Here is a 23122-nt window from a genome sequence, read left to right on the forward strand (position 1 = left end):
GGTTGCATTGTTTGTCACCTGTCTGCCCTCTGAAGGGCTGGCACTCCTCTCTAGATTGGAGGGTGCCAAGTACTGTGGAGGAGGAGGGGTGTTTGTTTCTTTTATGTTACATTTTCATTGTATTATGTTGTCTTACACTCTGTAAATGAAATGTGTGAAATGTAGTTGAATGTATATTCCTAGTAAAAGATAGTAATGTGGAAGAATTACTCATAAGCCTTAGATAGCTGTGTGGTTGAGTAGATAATTTACCACTTACTAATTAGGGGATGGTTTGCCCCACCTGGTTAAGAGCAGGATTGCTGCAGGTGAAGGCAGTTCAGAGAACTACATCCTGCGTTGAGGGAAAGACTACCTGGTAACGGTGGCACAGGGACCTCGGTGTTCGATGCGGCTGGTTGCGGGAAACTTGAACTGGGAAAATTGAGCTGAGGGATGGCGGAGGACACAGGAGGCGGGCGAAAAGGGAGGAAAAAGAAGGGACGGCAGCGAAAGGTGACGGTGGACGAGGGGGGGTACAACCCAACTGAGCCGTCGTACATCCCGGCTCCGATTGAGGAAGCGTACAAGCCGACTGAGCCATCGTACATCCCGGCTCCGACTACTGAGAGAGCGTACAAGCCGACTGAGCCATCGTACCACAGTGAGAGTGTCCATGGTGAGAGTGAAGGACAAGATGATGAGGAAGAGGTTATGGAGCCGGCGCCGGGTCGCGGAGCCCAAAAGGAGCGAGACTCGAGACGAGGGGCTGGAAAATAAGAGGAGGAGGAACGACACTTCTAGCTCAGAAAGGGATGACAGCCACAGGCAAGAGGAGAGTTTTGTGGTTGGAATGAAAGCTGAGGGCGCCTCAAATGGGATTTTCAGAGATCCTCACGGGGTAGGCAAGTATATCGTAGGAAAAGTTGGAAAATATGGGAAGTAAGGGTGACAAGGAGTGGACTGGTAGTAGCTAAGTGCAGAACAAAGGAGCAGATGGAAGACATGTTGGGGATAACGGAATACGAGGGCGCCAGTGTTAAATGTTTCAGGTTAGGAGAAAAACCAAAGAAAAGGGGAGTGATTAGTGGGGTCCCCCTATCAATCGATAGTGAGGCATTTGTCCACAGTGACGGCGTGTGTGAAGCCAGGAGGATGAAACGGAGCAGAGAGGGGAGAAAGGAGGACAGCAATTCAATATGTTTGTCCTTTGAAGGAGAGTTGCCGGAGAGAGTATGTGTGGTCACAGAGCCGGACTTACCGTTGGGCTAGGGTGGGCTGAAGCCCGGGGGCCCACGACTAGAGGGGCCCCCGAAAAAAATAATAATAAAAAAAAAAAAAAATTATATATATATATATTTTTTTTTTTTTTTTTTTATAACTAAAGTATTGAAATCCAATTGACCAATTCAAGTGAAATGTGTGTATAGTTATTGTATTTAGTTAAACTGCATTAGTGCACTATTGCCTACTAGTGGCTGCATTCATTCAGCACCATGGACAGCGACTAGTCTGTCTGCCTGCCTGCCTGTCTGCCTGCCTGCCTGCCTGCCTGCCTGCCTGCCTGCCTGCCTGCCTGCCTGCCTGCCTGCCTGCCTGCCTGCCTGCCTGCCTCTCTTTTTAGGGGCCTGGGTACCCCAAAATGAAAACAAAATAGCCCAAATTTTTTCAAATCGCGGGCCGCGCGGCTGCGCCGCGCGCCCCAAGGGGGGCCCTCAAATTTGCTCCAGCCCGGGGGCCCTCAGCAAGGTAAATCCGGCTCTGTGTGTGGACTACATATGCTACCGAGTGAGGCCGTTCGAGGAAGCGCCACTGCGATGCTTCTGTTGCCAAGAGTATGGGCATGTGGCCGCAGTGTGCAGGGGGAAAAGCAGATGCAGAAAGTGTGGAGGGATAAACTGTGAGGGAAAATGTGAAGAACAGCATCAGGGTCAACCAAAGTGTGTAAACTGTGAAGGGAGCCATCATACAGGAGCAATGCAGTGCCCTAAGAGAGTGAAGGAAATGGCAGTGAGTAGTATACGGAGAAAAGAAAAGGGCATGACATACGCCGATGCTGTCAAGAGACTGGAGGTGGAGGAACGAGCGGCAGAGCCAAAGGAACCAGTGGAGATGAGGAATGGAGATGAGAGGACCATGGGCATGGACAAAAGGAGTTTCCTGGCTTTCATAGCTATGGTGGTGAACTGTGCCGTTGAAATACAAAGCAAGTCCGAAAGGATTAAAATGGTGCTTGACGCAGCTAGGAGGTTTTTGAAGGTGGAAGATCAGTGCTGAAGAGCTGGACAGTACCCTGAGAGAGGGGTTCGCACCAACTCAGCCAAATGTGGCTGAGTAACAGAAGGGAATGACGGTAAAGGGATAATTCGGGTGGGCACTGTAAATATTTCTCACTGAGGAGAACACCAAAGGGGATATAATCCCAACCTGCGGAGGGCAGCAATGTGCCGGAAGGCATCCAGTCTGCCGGAAATCACAAGAAGAAGAAGAAGTGAAGGCAGTTCAGTCTCACTTGAGGCTAGTTGTGAAAGAGCAACAGGTTAGAACTGTGAGCCAGGGCCTCATCACAAGAGGCATTTAAGCCTGTAGCAGTTACTGTTTGTTATTTTCTTAAGTGTTAATTTTGTTTCCTATTTGTGGAAAGTTATTTTGGCCTGTAGTAGTTATTTTTTTATTTGCACTGTCTGAAGACACTTTTGGAGGTCAATAAAATGCCGGAAACGTGTGTGTGGACCTGTCTACTCCTTGGAGCCTCCGACCATCGGCTGGTATTATCACAGCTGCCAACTAGAACCTGTCAGTGTTGTCACTTTAGTTTACACTAGTGCAATCAATAAAACAACCATTTCAAACATGGTGCCTTAGTGTATTTGTGCTATTATCGCTTAAATTAATAAATCTTTATAAAGCTTTATATCTGAGAAAAGCTGTACATTGAATGTGTACCAGTCGAATCAACTTAAAGATGGAGTGCCGTGATTTTTTCCCAACCTAAAACATGATCATTAGGTATTATTATAAAGGAGGAAGATTTGTTTTCAAAATTGTAGGCTATAGTATTTGTTAAAATGTCTTTTTATCTGGACACCCCCACCAGTTCATTAAGTAGCCTATGCTTGGTTTGCCTGATGGGTGGTGATCCAACTGAACTGAAGCCACACCCACAGCTGTTGTATGATAAAGGGGGAGGGGCTGATATTGTGATGTCACTATATCAGTTTTTTCATTGGCACGTTTGACTGTTGAGGAGAAACCCTAAATACAAAGGGAAGACATCATTGCACATAACCACACCAAGGAGTACTGTCACCTCATAAACTCCATCTTTAAATAAAATGAACCTGATTAGCCAACCAAAATTGAAGTGTTAATGTTAAAAGTCATAGCACAATGGTAATAGAGCAAAATAGATAGATAGATACCTTTTATTATCCTGCAGGGGGAAATTAGTCAATAAGTGGCAGCGGTGGCCGAACGGATAGCGGAGCGGTCTTGATACCGGAAGGTCGCCAGTTTGAATCAGCGGTCTGACACGTTAAAATTACCACCGCTGAAGTGCCCTTGAACAAGGCATTGAACCACTACGATGAAATGTGTTCTATGAGCAGGGCCTGGCTGGAAACAAGTTCTTGAGCTTAACCCAGATACCCTGGGTAAATATAGTAATCATTTCATTTAATTTCACCCAGCAGCACATCTGGTCCTCTAAACAAATAGCCTTGACAACCAAAGTGCGGATTTTCAATTCCAACGTCAAATCCATACTTTTACGTCTTGTCAAAACTTGACTATTGTAACTCCCTCCTTACTGGCCTACCGGCATGTGCACTTAAGCCCCTCCAACTGATCCAAAATGCCGCAGCCCGCTTGGTCTTCAACCAGCCAAAATTCTCACACCCCCCTTCTCCGCTCCCTCCATTGGCTCCCGGTCGCTGCCCGCACAGAATACAAAACTCTGATGCTGGCATTCAAAGCAACCAAAGGCATGGCCCCCCCATATCTCACAAGTATGATCGTACCCTACAAACCCTCCCGCGCACTCAGATCAGCCAACGCAGGGAAGCTGGAGGTACCTTCACTAAAAACGCCGGGACAACGCTCCACACGTCCCAAACTCTTCTCCCTTCTGGCTCCAAAACTATGGAATGCACTTCCCATCGCAGAACTGCAGCCTTACTCCCAATCTTCCGCCGTAGTCTGAAAACCCACCTCTTCAGACTCCACCATGGCCCGTAGCACTTGCCCTAGCCTAGCCCCTTAGATAGCACATTATGTAGACTTAGATAGTATTTTAAACAGACTTATAGCTTGTAGTAAGAGAAATCTATGAAAACTAAATCGTTACCAAGAAATTTCTTCACCAATGTGTTTCTAAAGGTGTCTAATAACATGTACTAAAAGTTTGAAATTCAACTCCCGTGGGAAAGTTGAGTTATTAGCATAATATGTGACCATACCCATAACATCCTATATAAGGCAAAAAAGTCCAAATTTCATCATTCTTTAAGTAACATGTGACATATGAAACTAGGGTGTTTGCATGATTCTGAATTCATTCCAAGCATTAGTTTTGCACAAAAAACACTCCTTGGGAGGAAAACGGCCACACAAACGTGATGAGGTCAGCACATTTGGTCAAGTGGATATGGCCTAATTTAGCCCAAGGAGTGTTTTTTGTGCAAAACTAATGCTTGGAATGGATTCAGAATCATGAAATCACCCTAGTTGCATATGTCACATGCTACTTAAAGAATGATGAAATTTGGACTTTTTTGCCTTATATAGGATGTTAAGGGTATGGTCACATATTATGCTAATAACTCAACTTTCCCACGGGTGTTGAATTTCAAACTTTTAGTACATGTTATTAGACACCTTTAGAAACACATTGGTGAAGACATTTCTTGGTAACGATTTAGTTCCCAGATTGGTCAAATACCTGATAAAATGCCCTTACTATTGTTACGTAGACAGCTCTAGAATTGCACTTTATGTAGTCATAGCACTTTATAGTACACATGTATAATATATTATTGCGAACGCAGTGAGCATTTACTATGAGACCCAGCAGATCACGTCTGTGTGTGTGTGTGTCTGTGTGTGTGTCTGTGTGTGTGTCACGCTGTAACACCACCCGCCCACCACCAGAGGGCGCAGCTGTATCACACACAAAAACACACACACACACACACACATGCACGCACACACACACACACACACACACACACACGCACGCACGCACGCACGCACACACACACACACCCGCACACACACACACACAAAACTTAACTTAAAAAAAACTTAACTTAAAAAAAAACTTAACTTAAAAAAATAAAATAAAAAGAAAAAACGCACGCACACAACACACACAAAACTTAACTTAAAAAAAACTTAAGTAAAAAAAAAACTTAACTTAAAAAGGAAAACGCACACACACAAAACGTAACTTAAAAAAAACTTAAGTAAAAAAAAAACTTAAAAAGGAAAACGCACACACACAAAACTTAACTTAAAAAAAACTTAACTTAAAAAAATAAAATAAAAAGGAAAAACGCACGCACACACACAAAACTTAACTTAAAAAAAACTTAAGTAAAAAAAACGTAACTTAAAAAAAAACTTAAAAAAGATAACTTAAAAAAAACCTTAAAAAATTACGTAATTTATTCTAATTGTTGTTTTTGCAATTTACGAGCTGCGTTCGCTTCCCGCGTTCGCGCGTCTTACTTGTATAGTATAGTATGTATAGTTTACATAGATACTCCACTGTTACGTTCTTAGTTTACGCATGATTCATGATAACTACTTTTTATATATGTGATGTATGCCATGCTTTTGTTATTGCTTAATGTAAGTCGCTCTGGATTAAGAACGTCTGCTAAATGCCTAAATTGTAAATTGTAAATTGTAGGAGCCAGTGGAGAAACAGATCCTAAGGAGAAAGTGGGGATGGATTGGCCACACCCTGAGGAAAACGGCAGCTAGTACAATGCGCCAGGCACTGACTTGGAGCTTGGAACCCCCAGGGGAAGCGGAAGAGAGGGCGGCCTAAGAACACCTGGAGGCAGAACACTGAGGCGGAGCTGAAGAGACAGGGAATCAGCTGGGGAGAGGCGGAAAGGACAGCCCAAAACCACGTTGGATGGAGAAGAGTCGTTGATGGCCTATGCTCCACTGGGAGCGACGGGCCTAAGTAAGTAAGTAAAAGGCAGCACAGCAGTTAAGGTTACAACATACAAGTAAGGATAAGACGGATGAAAAACTACTGTAGTATACTGACGAAACAAGGCAGAAGGAAAAGCAAGGTGCATCAAGAAACAATAATAAAATAATAAACAGGGCAAACAAGGATAAACAAAAACGTATATACATATATACAGTCGATCAGTGCGTCATAATAAAGTGTATTACTGCGTCTCATCATATGAAAAACAAGACAAAAATAGTCAACAGTGCAAAGCCAAACAAAACAAAAGTGTCCATTGGTCAGTGCAAGAAAACGTGAGAAAAAAAAACAGCACAGGATATATGCTTGGAATGACAAATGCCAAATTTAGCCCAATGAGTGTTTTTATGCAAAACTAATGCTTGGAATGGCTTCAGCATCATGACAACAACCTAGTTTGATATGTCACATGCTACTTAAAGCATAAGGAAATTTAGAAAATATTGCCTTATAATAGGATTTCAATGGTGGCCATACTGTACAGGCCATTTTCAACACTTTCCCCTCAGACAATTCCAGGCAACTTTCTTTCTGTTATTCAGGATATATTGAAGATGCAAAATCAGTTGATTTTGGTTTTCTTGCAATTAGTTAGAGGTCAAATTACATTATTACTGGACTAGGTGTGGGAGAGATTATACAGGATTGTGAATACAGCAAAGAGGAAAGGACATATATAAACTGTATTTGTCCCATCCTGGAAAAAAAGTGATTTCAGGCTCAGTGGAACAGTTTTGTCGAAGGCCTTTCTATAAGTGTTCCATAAGTATTTATTTATTTTTCTAATCAGGACATACATTTCATGGAGGCATAGATGCCTTTGCCGCCACCGTCCCATCAGTTTGACCTCATGCCCCTCAATAAATTAGATGCCCCGATGTCACAGTGGCCTAGCATCTAGTTTATTCTGTTTACTGTACAATGCATTATTACAACAATGCATCTTATTTTGTGTTAAGGGTCTAAGCCGTGGCTCCTGCTGGAGTCTAGCGGTCTATACTAAACATGCAAGCTATACAGTAGGCTATACCAGAGATATTGAGAAACTGTATAGTTGCACCTGTGAGGCCAGTTCCCACTTGTTAAAGAGATGCAGTTTCAATGTGTTTTTACTGGTTAAATAAACATTAAAAAAAGGAGTCGGAAACTTTACAGGTTACATGGTTCTACACCAATGACAGTGGTTTTCAACCAGTGGTTCGGGGACCATCAGTGGTCCTTGAGAGGGTTCCAGGTGGTCCCCCAGCTATGAGGTATAGAGTTGGTAACCAAATGGACCCTTATAGATCTTTAACTCTTTCATTTTACTCTCTCAAGACACTTGAGAGTGTACAATGAAACCGTCCATTTGTTCTATTCTCTCAATAATTACATTTTTGTTAAACACCTGCATTAGGGTACTTATGCAGGTGTGCTTATGTTATTTTGATCAACGTTTGCCTGTTGTCTCTCCTATGATACCACATCAATACAGCATAGAATTGTGGACAAAATCTTATCCAAGAATAACAACCTGTAATGCATTATAAATGAGCTTATAATGCATTACAAAGGCGACCTTATTATAAAGTGTTACCAAATGGTCTTTAGTTTTGGGTCTGCGAGACAAAATCTCATCAAATGGTGGCAAAAACACCAGTATCCATCCTCATTAAAATGCCTATTGAATATTGCATGAATATTGTTCATTTGCATGAACTGCCACTGCTCTAAAATAATTAGACAGGCATTTTCTTTTCTTTTTTTGTGAATTCTTTCATCCCACGGGGGAACTTAAGTTTGCAGCTTCACCCAGCTAGCTGAATTCTGCCACAGAGGAGCGCAAACGTACAATATAGTTTAAAAAACCCCGAAAACTCATTACAGTATGTATGTAACTGTGAAATAGAATTCACATGAAATATTAACAAGACCCCACTGGTGCCTTCAGAGGAAAACCTCATGTCATAACTAACATGCAAGCTGTACAAACTCCCACCGAGAGATAAGAAGCCTGCGTTCCAGAACTTCCAGTATAAAAGACCATGCAGTCAGCCTGCCTGCAGAGTAAAGTCTGAAACCATGGCCTTCCTGTGTATCCTCTCCTGCCTTGCCTTTGTCGGCGCTGCCTATGGTAAGTATACCTTCATGTGCTGAAATACAAGCTCTATTTTCAAATTGTGCATATCTATTGTGTCTTCCCGTGAGCCTACTTACAAAATAACAAAAACATTAGGAATTAATCACTTTGCCATATTTTGAAAATAGCGTGCAATACATTGGGTAGTGGCTACCATGTTGAACAAGGCCTTAACACGCACAATATTGTAATAATATTGTATCACACCATTGTACGACGAAGCATAAATTAATGAGTGGAAAAATCCAGTTATAGGAACATACTCATGTAGGCCTACATAAGTAACTAGGATTCAGAACTTGTAGGCCTACGTTTACTTCTGAAATGGGTGTTCCGCATAAGGCTATAATAATGCTTATGCTTTGATATTCTGAATGCACAAGTGATGTGTGAGCTTATATGAAATGTGAGTCATTCAGCGGCGGCTGAATGGTTTGGATATGAGACTCATATTATGAGTGCAAGCTTGGTGTGAGTTCTCAGTACCAGCTCATCAATATTTTCATTGTATGCAGACAGTGGTTCCAGCAACCCAGATCACGGCTAGTTTTTTATTCTACAGGTGAACTGTATAATCATGTGCTTTAATACTTTTTCTTTCTTTTTTAAATAGTAATTCCAAGTAGGTTTTGATGAATTTTAAATGCTATTTCCATATTCTTCTATGAACAGCAACCCTCACACAAGTGTTTCTTCCTTTCAGCAACAGTCTTATCTGGAACAATTTACTGTGCGCTAATCTGCAACATAATTAAATATATAGCAACATGCTGGTGTTCAAGCCGTGTGTGTGTGTGTGTGTGTGTGTGTGTGTGTGTGTGTGTGGGTGTGTGTGTGTGTGTGTGTGTGTGTGTGTGTGTGTGTGTGTGTGTGTGTGTGTGTGTGTGTGTGTGTGTCCTCAGGCTGTGGCTCTCCTGCCATCAGTCCAGTAGTCACTGGGTACGCCCGTATTGTCAACGGTGAGGAGGCTGTGCCTCACTCCTGGCCCTGGCAGGTCTCCCTGCAGGTAAATATGCAGCGACACCACCACCATTTATTTACAACACCCGTCTCTCCAACTGTCTCCGTTATTATGGACACATGTGGTGGGAGTAGGTGGATGAAAGGCAAAAGTGTACAGTATTGTATGATTTGCTGTCATAACTGAATTACTGTAAATTACCTCTGCAAATCCTATACGGTTGCTAATAAATACAATCTGAATTCAGGATTACACCGGCTTCCACTTCTGTGGCGGATCCCTGATCAACGAGAACTGGGTTGTGACTGCTGCCCACTGCAATGTCAGGTATACAGTACAGTCCAGAAACTCCCTCTGTAATTCATATTATATTAATACAGTGCACATGCAGGGAATCATTAAGAAATACTGTAATAACTGTAATAAGCCACCATAATTTATTTGAAACCTTTTCAGAACTTCCCACCGTGTGATCCTGGGCGAGCATGACCGTTCTTCCGGCGCTGAGGATGTCCAGATCATGAAGGTTGGAAAGGTACAGTATATATGTTCTGATTGATATGCGTTGGGACTCAGAAGGGATATAACATTATTTCCTTAGTGTACATTTACATTTTTCATGTCCCTGGCTGCAGATTGGAAAATATCATTGAAGCCATGCATTTACTCAACAAACAACTGTGTAATTTCTCTGACAGGTCTTCAAGCACCCCAAATACAACAGTTGGACCATCAACAATGACATCCTGCTGATCAAGCTGGCCAGCCCTGCCACGTTGGGCATGCGTGTGTCTCCCGTGTGTGTGGCTGAGACCAGTGACAACTTCCCTGGTGGCATGAAGTGTGTGACCTCTGGATGGGGCCTGACCCGCCACAATGGTGAGGGATTTTTTAATCACTGACCACAGTGACTGGACTATTGCAGTGGCCAGTTCAATTATCTAGAATAGGATGTCCAAGTAGAAAGTGGAGCAAACTGGTATCTCAATCCTCAATATCTTTATCTTTAAGTTATCAATATTCTATGCTCTTGTTCAGTATAATTCTGTAAAAACGGCAAAGCTTCAAGGTGATTTCATGAAACCTAACAAATGTTCTAACACAGATCAAATGTCTTCTTCTCATGAAGCATAACAAGAAGACAATATTATGACAAATATTTATGTTCTGCTATAGCTCAAAGCTCAAAGCTAACCTTTGAATGATGTGTGTTTTCTTTCCAGCTCCTGACACCCCTGCCCTGCTCCAGCAGGCGGCTCTCCCTCTCCTCGCCAACGAGGACTGCAAACGTTTCTGGGGCAACAAGATCAGCGACCTGATGATCTGTGCTGGAGCCTCTGGAGCCTCTTCCTGCATGGTGAGTGAGGGGGTATGGGCACATCTAAGATTCCATGAGCGGCCAAAGGAAGCTGACTCCCGGGGTCTCTTCCGGCTTTTTAGACAGCTGGTGGATGGAAATGAAGCTCCACCCACGCGGCAGATTGTTATTTATTGAAAAACATTAAAAAATGGAAAACTACAGTATAGCACCGAAGTCTGACGTCAATATCGCTAGAGGGCGCTAAGTCCACGGGTTCGTGTACTTTTTTAATCCCCATAGGGGGATTTTAGATCGCTTCATAAAAGTTCATATAAGAACTGTGTTCTACACGAACACACACAAATAATTACAATTATCTCAAATAATTGCGATTACCGGAATGTAATAATATTGTAGACATGAAACACGTAAAAACACCACTGCTTGTTGTTTCAGGGTGACTCTGGTGGCCCCCTGGTCTGTGAGAAGGCTGGAGCCTGGACCCTGGTTGGTATTGTCTCCTGGGGCAGTGGAACCTGCACTCCCACCATGCCTGGTGTGTACGCCCGCGTCACCGAGCTGCGTGCCTGGATGGACCAGACCATGACTGCCAACTAAACCTGTTGTCACCCGTTTACTCACTCACTCTAGTTTACACTAGTGCACTGCACATTCAATAAAACGTCCAATTCAAACATGTGTGTGTGTTTGTCAATTGTGCCATTGCAGTGATAAATGCATATGAATGAATGAATGAATGAATGAATGAATGAATGAATGAACGAACGAATGAATGAATGAATGAATGAATGAATGAATGAATGAATGAATGAATACATTTTATTTATATAGCACCTTTCCAAACATAACGTTACAAAGGGCTTTACAGACAGGATTAAAAACAACAATCATAAAGAACATCAAGAACATCAGAAATAACAAAGCATAACATCACATCAAAACACATCAAGGATAGAAAGAAAAATAAATAAATGAATATACAGTACATACATACACATATCCATATGTGCATATCTACACATAGAATACATACTGTACACATACACACATATATATATAACTGAAATTAGGAAAAGCATATTGCTTATTGTTTGAATCATTGAATGAATAATCTTGGATGGATGAATTCTTCCTGGGGAATGTGTAAACCAGTAGAATCAACTTAAATAAAAATAAATCTAGGCCTACATAAACAAAGATTATTTTTATAATCAGGGCAGGACCTTTATGGAGGCCGGCATCTATGCCTTTGTCCCCGCGTCCCCTCAGTTTGACCTCATGCCCCTCCAAAAATTAGATGCACTGAGGCCACAGTGGCCTTGATGACCCGCCCGGCGCCCGCACTGCCCCACAGTGCCCCAGCTGATCTTTCCATTTTATCCTCTGCCTCTTTCTTGGCGATATGTTATTAGACACCGTGCCTATTGTGAATTCTTACAGGTTGGATGACCCTCATGACCCTCCAAAAATTAGATGCCCTCAGGCCACAGTGTCTGTCCATGTCTGTCCATCTGCACTGCCCATCTGATTTTCCCATTGTTCTCCTCTGCCTCTTTGCTGTCAATATGTTTTTTCTGCTCACATAATGGGTTCAATTTCGAGCCTGATATGAACCTCTGGTAAACAAAGCAACAGCATACACATTACCTCAGGGTGGGATATATAAAAGCCAAATTACCCACCCCTACACTACAATACTACATACACATAGCCTAGCTGAAACCCACGGCAAAATCTAAAAGCAGGACTGAAATGCTGGTGTTTGGAGGCTGGCTATAGTAACAACACATCAGAATGTTGGTTTCAGCCATAGAGTATAAAGAAGGATAGAGACTGATCTGGCGCGAAGCTCCGCCCCTCCCCCGCTATTCATGTCAGTGGAAGTTGCTCAGTGGCGTTTTGAAGCACCCGGAAGGACCGTTTGCCAACCAAATTTTGGTTGGCAAATGCGGAAGTGCAACCGAGCGCTCAATGTTAAAGCCCAGCTTCACGGGGTTTCCTCGTCATGAATCCACGGGTCCGCCTGCAGTCCTTGTGGTGGTGGTGAATGGTGCATTTATATAGCGCCTTTATCCAAGGCGCTTTACATAGATTGTGCATTACATTCACCCATTCACACACACATTCATACACCGATTGCAGCGGAAGCCATGCAAGGTACCAACCAGCACACCGGGAGCAATTTGGGGTTCAGTGTCTTGCCCAAGGACACTTTGACATGTAGACAGGAGGAGCCGGGATTCGAACCGCCGACCCATGGATCATTGGACGACCTGCTCTACCTCCTGAGCCACAGTCGCCCTCTTACCACTAGGGCCCAGTGCTTCAACGTTGGAGCGCCTCACTGGCCCCTTGGTTTCAGCCAGCTTTATAGTTGAGCCCATCACAGAAGCCAATCACCAGCCTGGTTCCTCCTATAGAAGTTAGCCAATCACACACATACATACACCACTTAGGTGCTGTCCAGACGAGGATGTATTCTGCGTTACCCAGGCCGATCTGCCCTTTCTGCCACACAGAGACGGCGTTTTTGGGGACTTAACGGGCTAATTTTGAAACCACCACAGTTTGGAGACGCGACTTTGCCGTCTCCATGTGTACAGCGAATGCCGTCTCTTTCCTGAGCCGGTGATGTCATAGTCCCCTCGCCCCATCCAAACTAACCAGTGTTAATGGTTTATTTCACCATAACCACTTACATAAGTTCACAGCTATTTTATATTTGCACATAATGTCTATAAATCTCTGCTCCGAAAATAGCCGATCTGCAGCCCATGCATGAGCTTGTAGATGAGCTATTTTCGGAGAACAGATATAAATGATGGTGTTCATGCAAGCTGCAGCTGGTAACCACTCACTCACTCAATCCGTCACTCCTCACCACTCAATCACACTCAATCACACACACATACACACACACACACACACAAACACACACACACACACACACACACACACACACACACACACACACACACACACACACACACACACACACACACACACACACACACACACACACACACACACACACACAAGACAATGCAGAGCAATACCAACACTGACCCTATAGGGTCGTAACAGCTCTAGTAGGCCTAGTAGTAGCTATAACCACGATATACATTATACAACAAATCCTTTTGCCGAAAGCGGATACAAGCTCACAAAATCTCACAATGCAAAGTGTTGTGAGCTTGTAGATAGGCAATTTTTGGCTGAATGTTCGCCCCAGAATATGGACTCTAGGGTACATCTGAGTGTAAATAGGGTAAATAGGCTAGCTATAGCTATTGTAGCAGTAATAGCTATAGGCTATAGCTATAATAGCACTAGCAGTAATAGCTATAGTAAAGATTTTATTTATGATTTATATATTCATTTCTTGTAAAGTATAATACGCTCTGCACCAAGATACCCATGTACCTGTCTAGATACTTCCTTAATGTTAACGAAGTCCACACCCACAACACCAGAGGGAGTGCAACGAACCATGTACAACCCAGATTCGGCACAAACAAGGGACTAAATTATTTTCGCTCCTATGCCACCAAAATGTGGAACGCCCTACCAACAGTCATTAAGACATGCGAATCCCTTGACTCCCTTGAATCCCGCTCTCAAAGGGCACCTACGGACGGCTGCAATTCGAAACTGGCCCACGTAAAATCTGAATCACAGTTCACAGTGCTTCACATACACCCTGCAGTCAGTAGGGGTTCAGACACGGAGGAGCCAAAAATGTTCCATTAATTGTCTTGTCTGACATGGCTTCATAATGAAATTAGTTGTAGCTACTGCATAACATATTTCGGCAATGCATCACCCTCGTTTTACAGTTTGGCTGTTACAGTACACTGGTTATAAATATCTTGCTGGTGACACTTTGTAGTAAGAGAACTAGCAGGCAATTATTTCACAATTACACAATTATATCATGTCTTAAAATATATTTTGTTTGGGCAAGACAGCCAACCTTTCTTGTTTATCAAAATTATTACTTTCTCTAACAAATTTACCAGTTCCATTCCAATTTCAATTTCTTAAAACCCTTACCCTATTTGATTTTAACAAATTTGCCTCTTTGTTTCCCACTCAATTCCTAATAGATCTGTCTAACATTATATTATACATTATGTTTCAACATTTCCTATTGTTACATATTTTTCTGATACATATATGTCCTATATTTTGATAGTTCTTTATTTATAATTGATATTATATTTCCAACACATCCCATACCCTGTTAAATCCCCAAGACTGTTACCCAATACCTATATTATTTTCGTCACCATAATTTTGTACTTTATAGTATTTTGTTGTTTTGTTTAGTTCTTGTAGGACTCTCATTAGGAAGGCCACCTCACAAGCCCCTTTGCGATGTTTGGCCTCTCCGGCATATTTTTTTTTTGTCTTTTTTGTTATTGTATGCTACCATTTTAATGAACTGTTTTAATTTATCTTCCTTTCCCATATGTTTTTAACTATTATAGTTATGTGCAAATAAACAAAAGCAAAAACTAAAAACTAAGTAGGCCCATAGGACACCTTGACCCAAATAATATTTCTTTCTTTTTTGCCGTTGTTCAAAGGGATGGTGTAATAAATAGGTTTTTAAATCCATTGTAATTTCTGTCAGATAACTCTCCTTAATTGCACCAAAATCTCCAAAGAACAAGCAGCGTGTACAGCTTCCAGAGTAGTTTTATTCATGATGATATGAAAACGGCCATGATGCATGAGAGCGGATTTAGTTGGCAGTCATGGTCTGGTCCATCCAGGCACGCAGCTCTGTGACGCGGGCGTACACACCGGGCGAGTTGGTCGCGCATTGTCCACTGCCCCAGGAGACAATACCAACCAGGGTCCAGGCTCCAGCCTTCTGACAGACCAGGGGGCCACCAGAGTCACCCTGAAACAGCAAGCAGTGGTGTTGTATTAATACGTGTTTCATGTCTAAATGTCATCTTGATGATTGTTCTCTCTCTCTCCCTCCCTGTCACTCACCATGCAGGAAGAGGCTCCAGAGGCTCCAGCGCAGACCATCAGGTCGCTGATCTTGTTGCCCCAGAATCTTTTGCACTGCTCGTTGGTGAGGAGAGGGAGAGCTGTCTGCTGGAGCAGGGCAGGGGTGTCTGGAGCTGGGAAGAAAGCACACGTCCTTCAAAAGTTAGGTTTGATTGGAGTGGGATGTTTTCCGTTGTGGGAAGGGTATAGACTGCACCAAGGCCTCAACAACAACATTCTTTTTTTTTTAAATTTAAAAAAAAAAATTATGATCAGTAGGCCTACTTTATTTGGATTTTTTACAAATACAGAAAACAGAAAACAGAAAAAACAAACACAAGCAACAACAACAACAACAACAACAGAATACGTATGCATGGACATTATGTACGAACACAGAAACATAATATAAAACAAGGATAGACAAGATAAACAAATAAAAATACAAATAAATCAAATTAAAAGTTTAAATTAGTTTACACGACCAAACACGCAGCATCATCAACCGTATCATATGTATACTAATACAGTAAACAATCAAAAGGGCATTGCCTGACCATGGATCATATCAAGGACCTGCAACATGACTGAGGAACACGTTCCACTTCAAATCATATTTATCCAACTGATTATTCATCTTAAAGGATAACCTCTCCAAAGCAGCCACAATACCAAGCTGAGTGAACCATATAGCCTACATGTGCTGGAGGCAAATCCTCAGACTTCCATTCCTTAACAATGATTTTAACAACATTCTTGACAACTATGGTAAAACCAGAGTGCGATTTCCCAGGAGCAGTGATGTAAAGTAACTAAGTACAGTACATTTACGTAAGTACTGTATACTTAGGTGCAATGTTGAGGTATTTGTACTTTACTTGAGTATTTACAATTTCTAATACTTAGACTTCTACTCCACTACATCGCGGATCCAAATTTTGTACTTTTACTCCACCACATTAATATGTGAAAACTTTGTAGATTTTGATAATTATTACAAAACATACATTAACCACTTCAGCCCTATACATTTCAGCCATTTGAAAATAGTCAATCTACAAGCTCACAATGCGTCAACATGTAGATCGGCTATTTTCTAAAGATTGTGATAGCTTGAAATGGGACATTCTGTATAATGAGCACATTTACTTTGGGTACTTTAACTTAAGTATACATTTGGACGCCGACTGCACCTTTATACTTTCACTCAAGTATATTTTGAATTCAGGGGGTGTACTTGTACATCAAGCTGCCTCATGCTACAGGAGATAGGCTCCATGCCCTATGGGCCACATCATTCGACAAGGCTTACTACTACAATGTAGTATACATAAAAACTAAAAAAGGATGTTACAATCATTGGCCATGCTGTATGGGCATTAGCATTAACATTTGGTAACCTGCCTGAATTAATCTTTGGGTTGTTGTTTCCTCACCTGTGTGATGGGTCAGGCCCCATCCAGAAGTCACACACATCATGCCACCAGAGAAGTTGTCACTGGTCTCAGCCACACACACAGGAGACACACGCATGCCCAACTTGGCAGGGCTGGCCAGCTTGATCAGTAGGATGTCATTGTTGATGGTCCATTGGCTGTAGCGGGGGTGCTTGAAGACCTGTCAGAGAAATCACAGTCAGTTATCCGTTGCCCATATCTCGATTGACTGCAGTAATGAAGCCTAGCTGTAGCACTTGCCCTAGCACTTGCACTAACCTCGACAACCTTACAGGCGTATGCAAAGGCTAAACGTATGTACCGGTAATTTAGATACCATTTTATGTAGACAACATAGAACTCTATAGTGTATTCTTTACTGTGTTTGTACTGTAATTCTGCAAACTGTTAATAAATATTTCAATCAATCAATCAATCAATCAATCAAAGATGAATGTGCTCTGTCCATATCAAATAAACAAAAATAAAGTAAAGTACACCCTCCCCATGCAGGCCAACAATATGAGCAGGCAATGCGTTTTATAGCACTTTCCTAGACTTGCAACCACCATTTACTGTACAGATTTTCTACGGTTAGACAAAAGCTAGGTTCTTAGCTTGATTCTTGATGACTATTTTTTTAATGTATTTGATGTATTACCATGTGTTGTTCTTGCGTCTGCTAAATGCTTAAATTGTAAATTGTAATGAAGGAGCAGGCTTAATGTCATTTTGATTTTGATATGCACACAGTGGTTTGTTGGACTTTGTTGAACACTGTAATTGAAGGCTTTATGTAGGCCTATGTGTGTATTACACAATGATAAATAAATCTGATGGACCGTATAGATCTACTACAATTATGTTAACGGCTACGTATTGTATCTATAATGTGTATTTAAGTTATCTAATGTCATTATGTATTACTGTTAATTAATGTCTTACTACTGTACCTTTCCAACCTTCATGATCTGGACTTCCTCTGCGTTGGAAGCACGGTCGTGCTCGCCCAGGATCACACGGTGAGAAGTTCTGGAAAAACAACCAGAGATCACATTGTTTCACTTTGTCCATAAGTAGCACAGTAGGTTGTTTGTTATATTTTACTTCACATATTTAACAACTGCTACTTTTTCCTACAACAAATAGGTAAAATAACCGATCTGCTATTTCCAAACGTGTACTGTAGATTTGCTACTTTTGAATATTTATGACTATTTTTTTTATAATATGAATAGTTTTAAAATGGTTGAATGACACTTGTTTATAGTCCAAACTTTACTTATCTCATGGTTGTGTGTTGTATTACCTGACATTGCAGTGGGCAGCAGACACAACCCAGTTCTCATTGATCAGGGAACCACCACAGAAATGGAATCCAGTGTAATCCTAAAAGATATATTGTACATATTGGATGTGACAAAGACCCCACATATACTCTATGGCTGTCTGCTGTGTACATTCCAATGTGCTCCAACGCATAGTAAGTAAAAGGTGCAACAAGCACAAAATGGGGGAAAATAAAATCATTCACTAGGTACAGTAGGTGTATCATTTTTTCACTTGGTTTATCATTCATGAATGTCGCCGACTGCACACTGAGCAAGCCCATCAACCGCCGAGATATCCTCCATAATATAATATTTATGGCACATTTTGATTTAATTTTTTTCCTTCATATTCATATTTACCTGCAGGGACACCTGCCAGGGCCAGGAGTGAGGCACAGCCTCCTCACCGTTGACAATACGGGAGTATCCAGTGACTACTGGAGTGATGGCAGGAGAGCCACAGCCTGAGGACACACACACACACACACACACACACACACACACACACACACACACACACACACACACACACACACACACACACATACACACACACACACACACACACACACACACACACACACACACACACACACACACACACACACACACACACCATTACAGAGCTGTTTCTAATGCATTCAACCTGTTGACAACCACATGATGGCGCGCGCACACACTTAAAAATAGCCCATCGTGTTGTGAGTTTGTAAATCTGCAAACTTTGAACAAATTAAATAAAATAAACTTGAAAGCGATCGCAGAAGGACCGGACAAGCTTTCACCATAGGCAGCACCGACGAAGGCGAGACAGGACAGGATCCAGAGGAAGGCCATGGTTACAGCTTACTGAGCTTAGGTTCACTCAATTTGATCCCCTCATCAACCTTTATATACCCGTCTTCATCTATTAACTATTAACCTGTTAACGTAGATCTGTCCTACCGTCGCCCGCCATGCACCACCTGGTGACACTGGACATGTTCCCATGAGGCACATTTTGGACATTTGGTGGTGGAGTGAGGACAGGGGGGGGGGGGGGGGGGGGGGGGGGGAGCTGACCTTATGTGCTTCCAAGAAAAGAGGCCGCACAGCTCGTGGTCACGATGCAATAACCTTGCACTGTGACCACTACAAAAAACAACTACAGATTCAAGTACACAGTTCTTCCTTACTTAGTTAACTTTGTTTTCAAATATGATGCTTTGTATGGTCCCATTACAAAGCATCAATATAACAAAATGAATAATAATACAAGTACACAGATTCAAGTGCACAGTTCCTCCTTACTTAGTTTAAGTTAACTTTGTTTTCAAATATAATGCTTTGTGGTTTAATTAATATAAATCTTGCAGCAATATTTTAAAAAGCTGTATTATAGTCCTCATGACAGGATTATTTAGGCCACTTTTTTATGGCTGACCTTGTGTGACCACCAGTAGGAGGTGTTGGAGCCAACCCGGGCATGCAATTATGCAGACACGTTGCCGTACGTATAGTTCTTCAGTGTATAATCATTGAATACTTAATCCACATTTAATTTACTAATACTGTGAACAATATTTAGTAGACTGGTCATAGTCAGTCTTTTGAATACAATTCAATTTAGTTTTTGTCATATTTTAGTCATCTGAAATATTTTAGTCTTTAGCTGACTAAAATATCATAAGATATTTAGTCAGGCCTTGATGTAATGAGAGAATTTACGCTTGGTTGCATTCTGAAAATAGCCGATCTACAAGCTCACATGCATTGTGAGCTTGTAGATCTGCTATTTTCAGCATGCAACCAAAATTAACATGATGTGTCTTTTAATTCTACTGGATGTTTTCTCCACTAGTCCCTCCATAACATTTTAGTCTAGTTTTTATTTGTTGACGAAATTGTTAATATATACTGCATTAAATTAATTTGAAATTATTCAGTTGAAAATGTATGAGGAATATTCTATAAACTATTCTAACAAACTGGTTAGTGAAAAGACTGTGTTTCACAATATTTACATGCACCTACTGTTATCTCCCCACCTACACAGTAAAGATTGGATCAGGAGGTTGAGTGGTCATCTTGCAACCAGAAAGTACCCGCTTCCTCCTGGCTTTATGTCGACGTGTCGTAACCCCGATGAGCAGGTCACGGTGGTGCCTTAATTGCATGGTTGACTCGTTGAAAAGTCCTCTGTAAATGTACCATTTACAATTTCTACCATTTGAAAATAGCAAGAGACCATTTTTACAAAGAGTTACATTTACCCAAATATTAATACTTTTGTGGTGTCAAAATATACTGTGCAGTTCAGTTCTAAATAATGTATTACAACTATGGAAATCAATTTGAGACTGTCATGTACCACCCAGCAGTTGTTTTAGCATTAAGAAAAAAATCACACCTGTGTGAACTGAGTGGTGTAAGGTCTTATATAGCCTGATCAGCTGTGGTCTGACGTAATGTCTGACGTAATGAAATCACATCCGGGTGAACTGGGTGACCGTAGCAACCATGCTCATTTTTTCTGCACAGACAGACAGACAGACAGACAGACAGACAGACAGACAGACAGACAGACAGACAGACAGACAGACAGACAGACAGACAGACAGACAGACAGACAGACAGACAGACAGACAGACTAACAAAGCCAGTTGTAGGAGTGGTTTACACCACTCAAAAACAGATGCAGTATATGAGCTTCATGTGGTAATTCTAAATATCTAACTACTAGTGGATTTCCATCAGCGTCAAATTTACTACCTAGACTATGACAGAATGTACCATCTATGCACCAAGTCTCTGTGTGTACGTCTGTAATCCACGTAACTCGAGAACCGTTCGCCCCACCGACTTCAAATTCGACACATGCGTTCCACACCACCACAGGGAGTGCAGTGCCCAGTGTCGGTCGGACCCACGGTTGTCCAGAACCGCCCCAAAAAGGTTCTGGACCGGGCAGATGCCCAGGGTATATGGAGCTATGTTCTGACCTCACAACACTCCATATTTGGGCATGCCTGACACAGAACTCCATAAGCTGGCCTGTTCTGACATCCCAACACTCCATATTTGGGCATGGCTGACACAGAACTCCATAATAGGAATCTGACGTCGAGCATAAAGGGGACACAGACATAATATCTGGGTGGGGCATTAATTTCCAACTTGCGTCGTTCCAAGCAGGCCAGTGCCCAACTGGCACTGCCGTAGAGGTCCTGCGGGCACCTCTCTAGTCATTTCCAATGTCACATTTTTCTTTTAAATCTGAATAAGTTATAAAAGCCCCTATTCTCAAATAAACCACCAATAGTATTATAACCCCTGCTGTCTGCCATTTTGATATCATTGTCAATATATCATTGTCTTCTCATATTTTAGGATTATTTAGTGTGTATGTACACAAATGTTCATATACAGGCCTATCTGTGTTACTGCAGGGACATCTATGGTGACTGTGACCTTACAGTAGTTGTACATTATTTGGTGCTCCTATTCTGCTCTATACAGCCGTGGTTCTCAAAGTGGTTCCAGGCGTTCCCCAGCGAAGTCATTGAAAGTTAACCAAATAAACCGTCCGTCATGGTCCATGGGCCTGTAACGGGTCCATTTGAGTTAAATGGACACTGAGAATTTCACAGTGCAGAATCTGCAGAGATTAACATTTTGCTTTTGATGGATAAACCTATTTATCCATCTATTCTGTCATCAGCCAGTTTAACATTGTTGTACTGTTTATGTAGCCTATACTCTAGTTTAGTTTAGTTTAGTTTAGTTTAGTTTAGTTTAGTTTAGTTTAGTTTAGTTTAGTTTAGTTTAGTTTAGTTTAGTTTAGTTTATGAAGGACAGCCTGCACATACTGTAAGCATTGGTTATTTGTTAACAATTCAAAACATAAAGTCGCTAAAATATTACTGAATGCATCGTGCATCATGGATGTAAAACATAATGAACAAAAGTCTGTTTGGACACAGGGGTCATCGCCATGCTGACTTTTAGTGGACATTTTTGCCAAAATGTGAATTTTGCCACTGACCGTCTAATATATTATACCAGAAACACCAGGAAATACCTATAGCCCTGTATGACCATAACAGGTTTGTAACTCTGCTAGTGTACAAATGGATATTTGATTCCATTTGTTCACTCTCAGAGTTAAGGGGGTCCTTGCAAATAAAATTTGAGAACCACTAGTACTAGTTGGACACCTAACATGCCATAGTGTCGTAGTAAATCATTGTAAATAATTCTGTAGGAAACCTGGAGACTTGACATTCAGTAATTGGGTCTTGTGATCAAAATAAAAACATTATAATGGTGTGTAAAAAAGAAAATGAAACATTTGCCACGGACAAGACAAGTCTTTGCCATGGACACATTTGTCCGTGTACGGACATATTGATGACCCCTTATACATACAGTACAGGTATGCATTCTGTAGCTACATTTTTAAATGAATTTGAAATTGTACTCAAGTTTTCCACTCATAAGGTTTCTAAACAGGGGGAAACATGAACATGTAATTTTCAGTGCATGCTATATTTATCCAAGCAGTTCACTTCAGGCCTGAGAACGGGCAGGTGGCGTTAGCCTGATAAACGCCTGATGCAGCAGATGGAATGTTTTTGCACTAATAACCTCAACATTTAGCTGAGGTGTGGACAAAGCCTGGTCTCTGATTGGTTGACATTGAGAGTCTTTTTGGAATAAATACGGACCCCACCTGCTCCCAAGTTCACAGTTCAGTGTAACATTGT

The 23122-nt window shown here is 41.7% G+C and overlaps 2 protein-coding genes across 2 annotated transcripts; one reads left to right on the top strand and one right to left on the bottom strand.

Moving 5' to 3' along the window:
- Nucleotides 1-8266: 8266 nt before the first annotated feature.
- On the top strand, nt 8267-11203 carry LOC306919024 (chymotrypsin A-like; the record flags this gene model as incomplete). Its single annotated transcript, XM_079496130.1, has 7 exons — nt 8267-8318; nt 9227-9330; nt 9533-9612; nt 9742-9820; nt 9984-10164; nt 10509-10642; nt 11042-11203. 7 exons carry the CDS (start codon nt 8267-8269, stop codon nt 11201-11203), a joined length of 792 nt encoding a protein of 263 aa, XP_079352256.1.
- Nucleotides 11204-15335: 4132 nt separating this feature from the next.
- LOC306919019 (chymotrypsin A-like) lies at nt 15336-19214 on the bottom strand (the record flags this gene model as incomplete). Its single annotated transcript, XM_079496129.1, has 7 exons — nt 15336-15515; nt 15611-15744; nt 17047-17227; nt 18000-18078; nt 18356-18435; nt 18738-18841; nt 19163-19214. 7 exons carry the CDS (start codon nt 19212-19214, stop codon nt 15354-15356), a joined length of 792 nt encoding a protein of 263 aa, XP_079352255.1. The 3' UTR covers nt 15336-15353.
- Between the last annotated feature and the right edge of the window lie 3908 nt (nt 19215-23122).

Source organism: Electrona antarctica, assembly GCF_951216825.1.
Source record: "Electrona antarctica genome assembly, chromosome: 3".
NCBI lineage: Eukaryota > Metazoa > Chordata > Actinopteri > Myctophiformes > Myctophidae > Electrona > Electrona antarctica.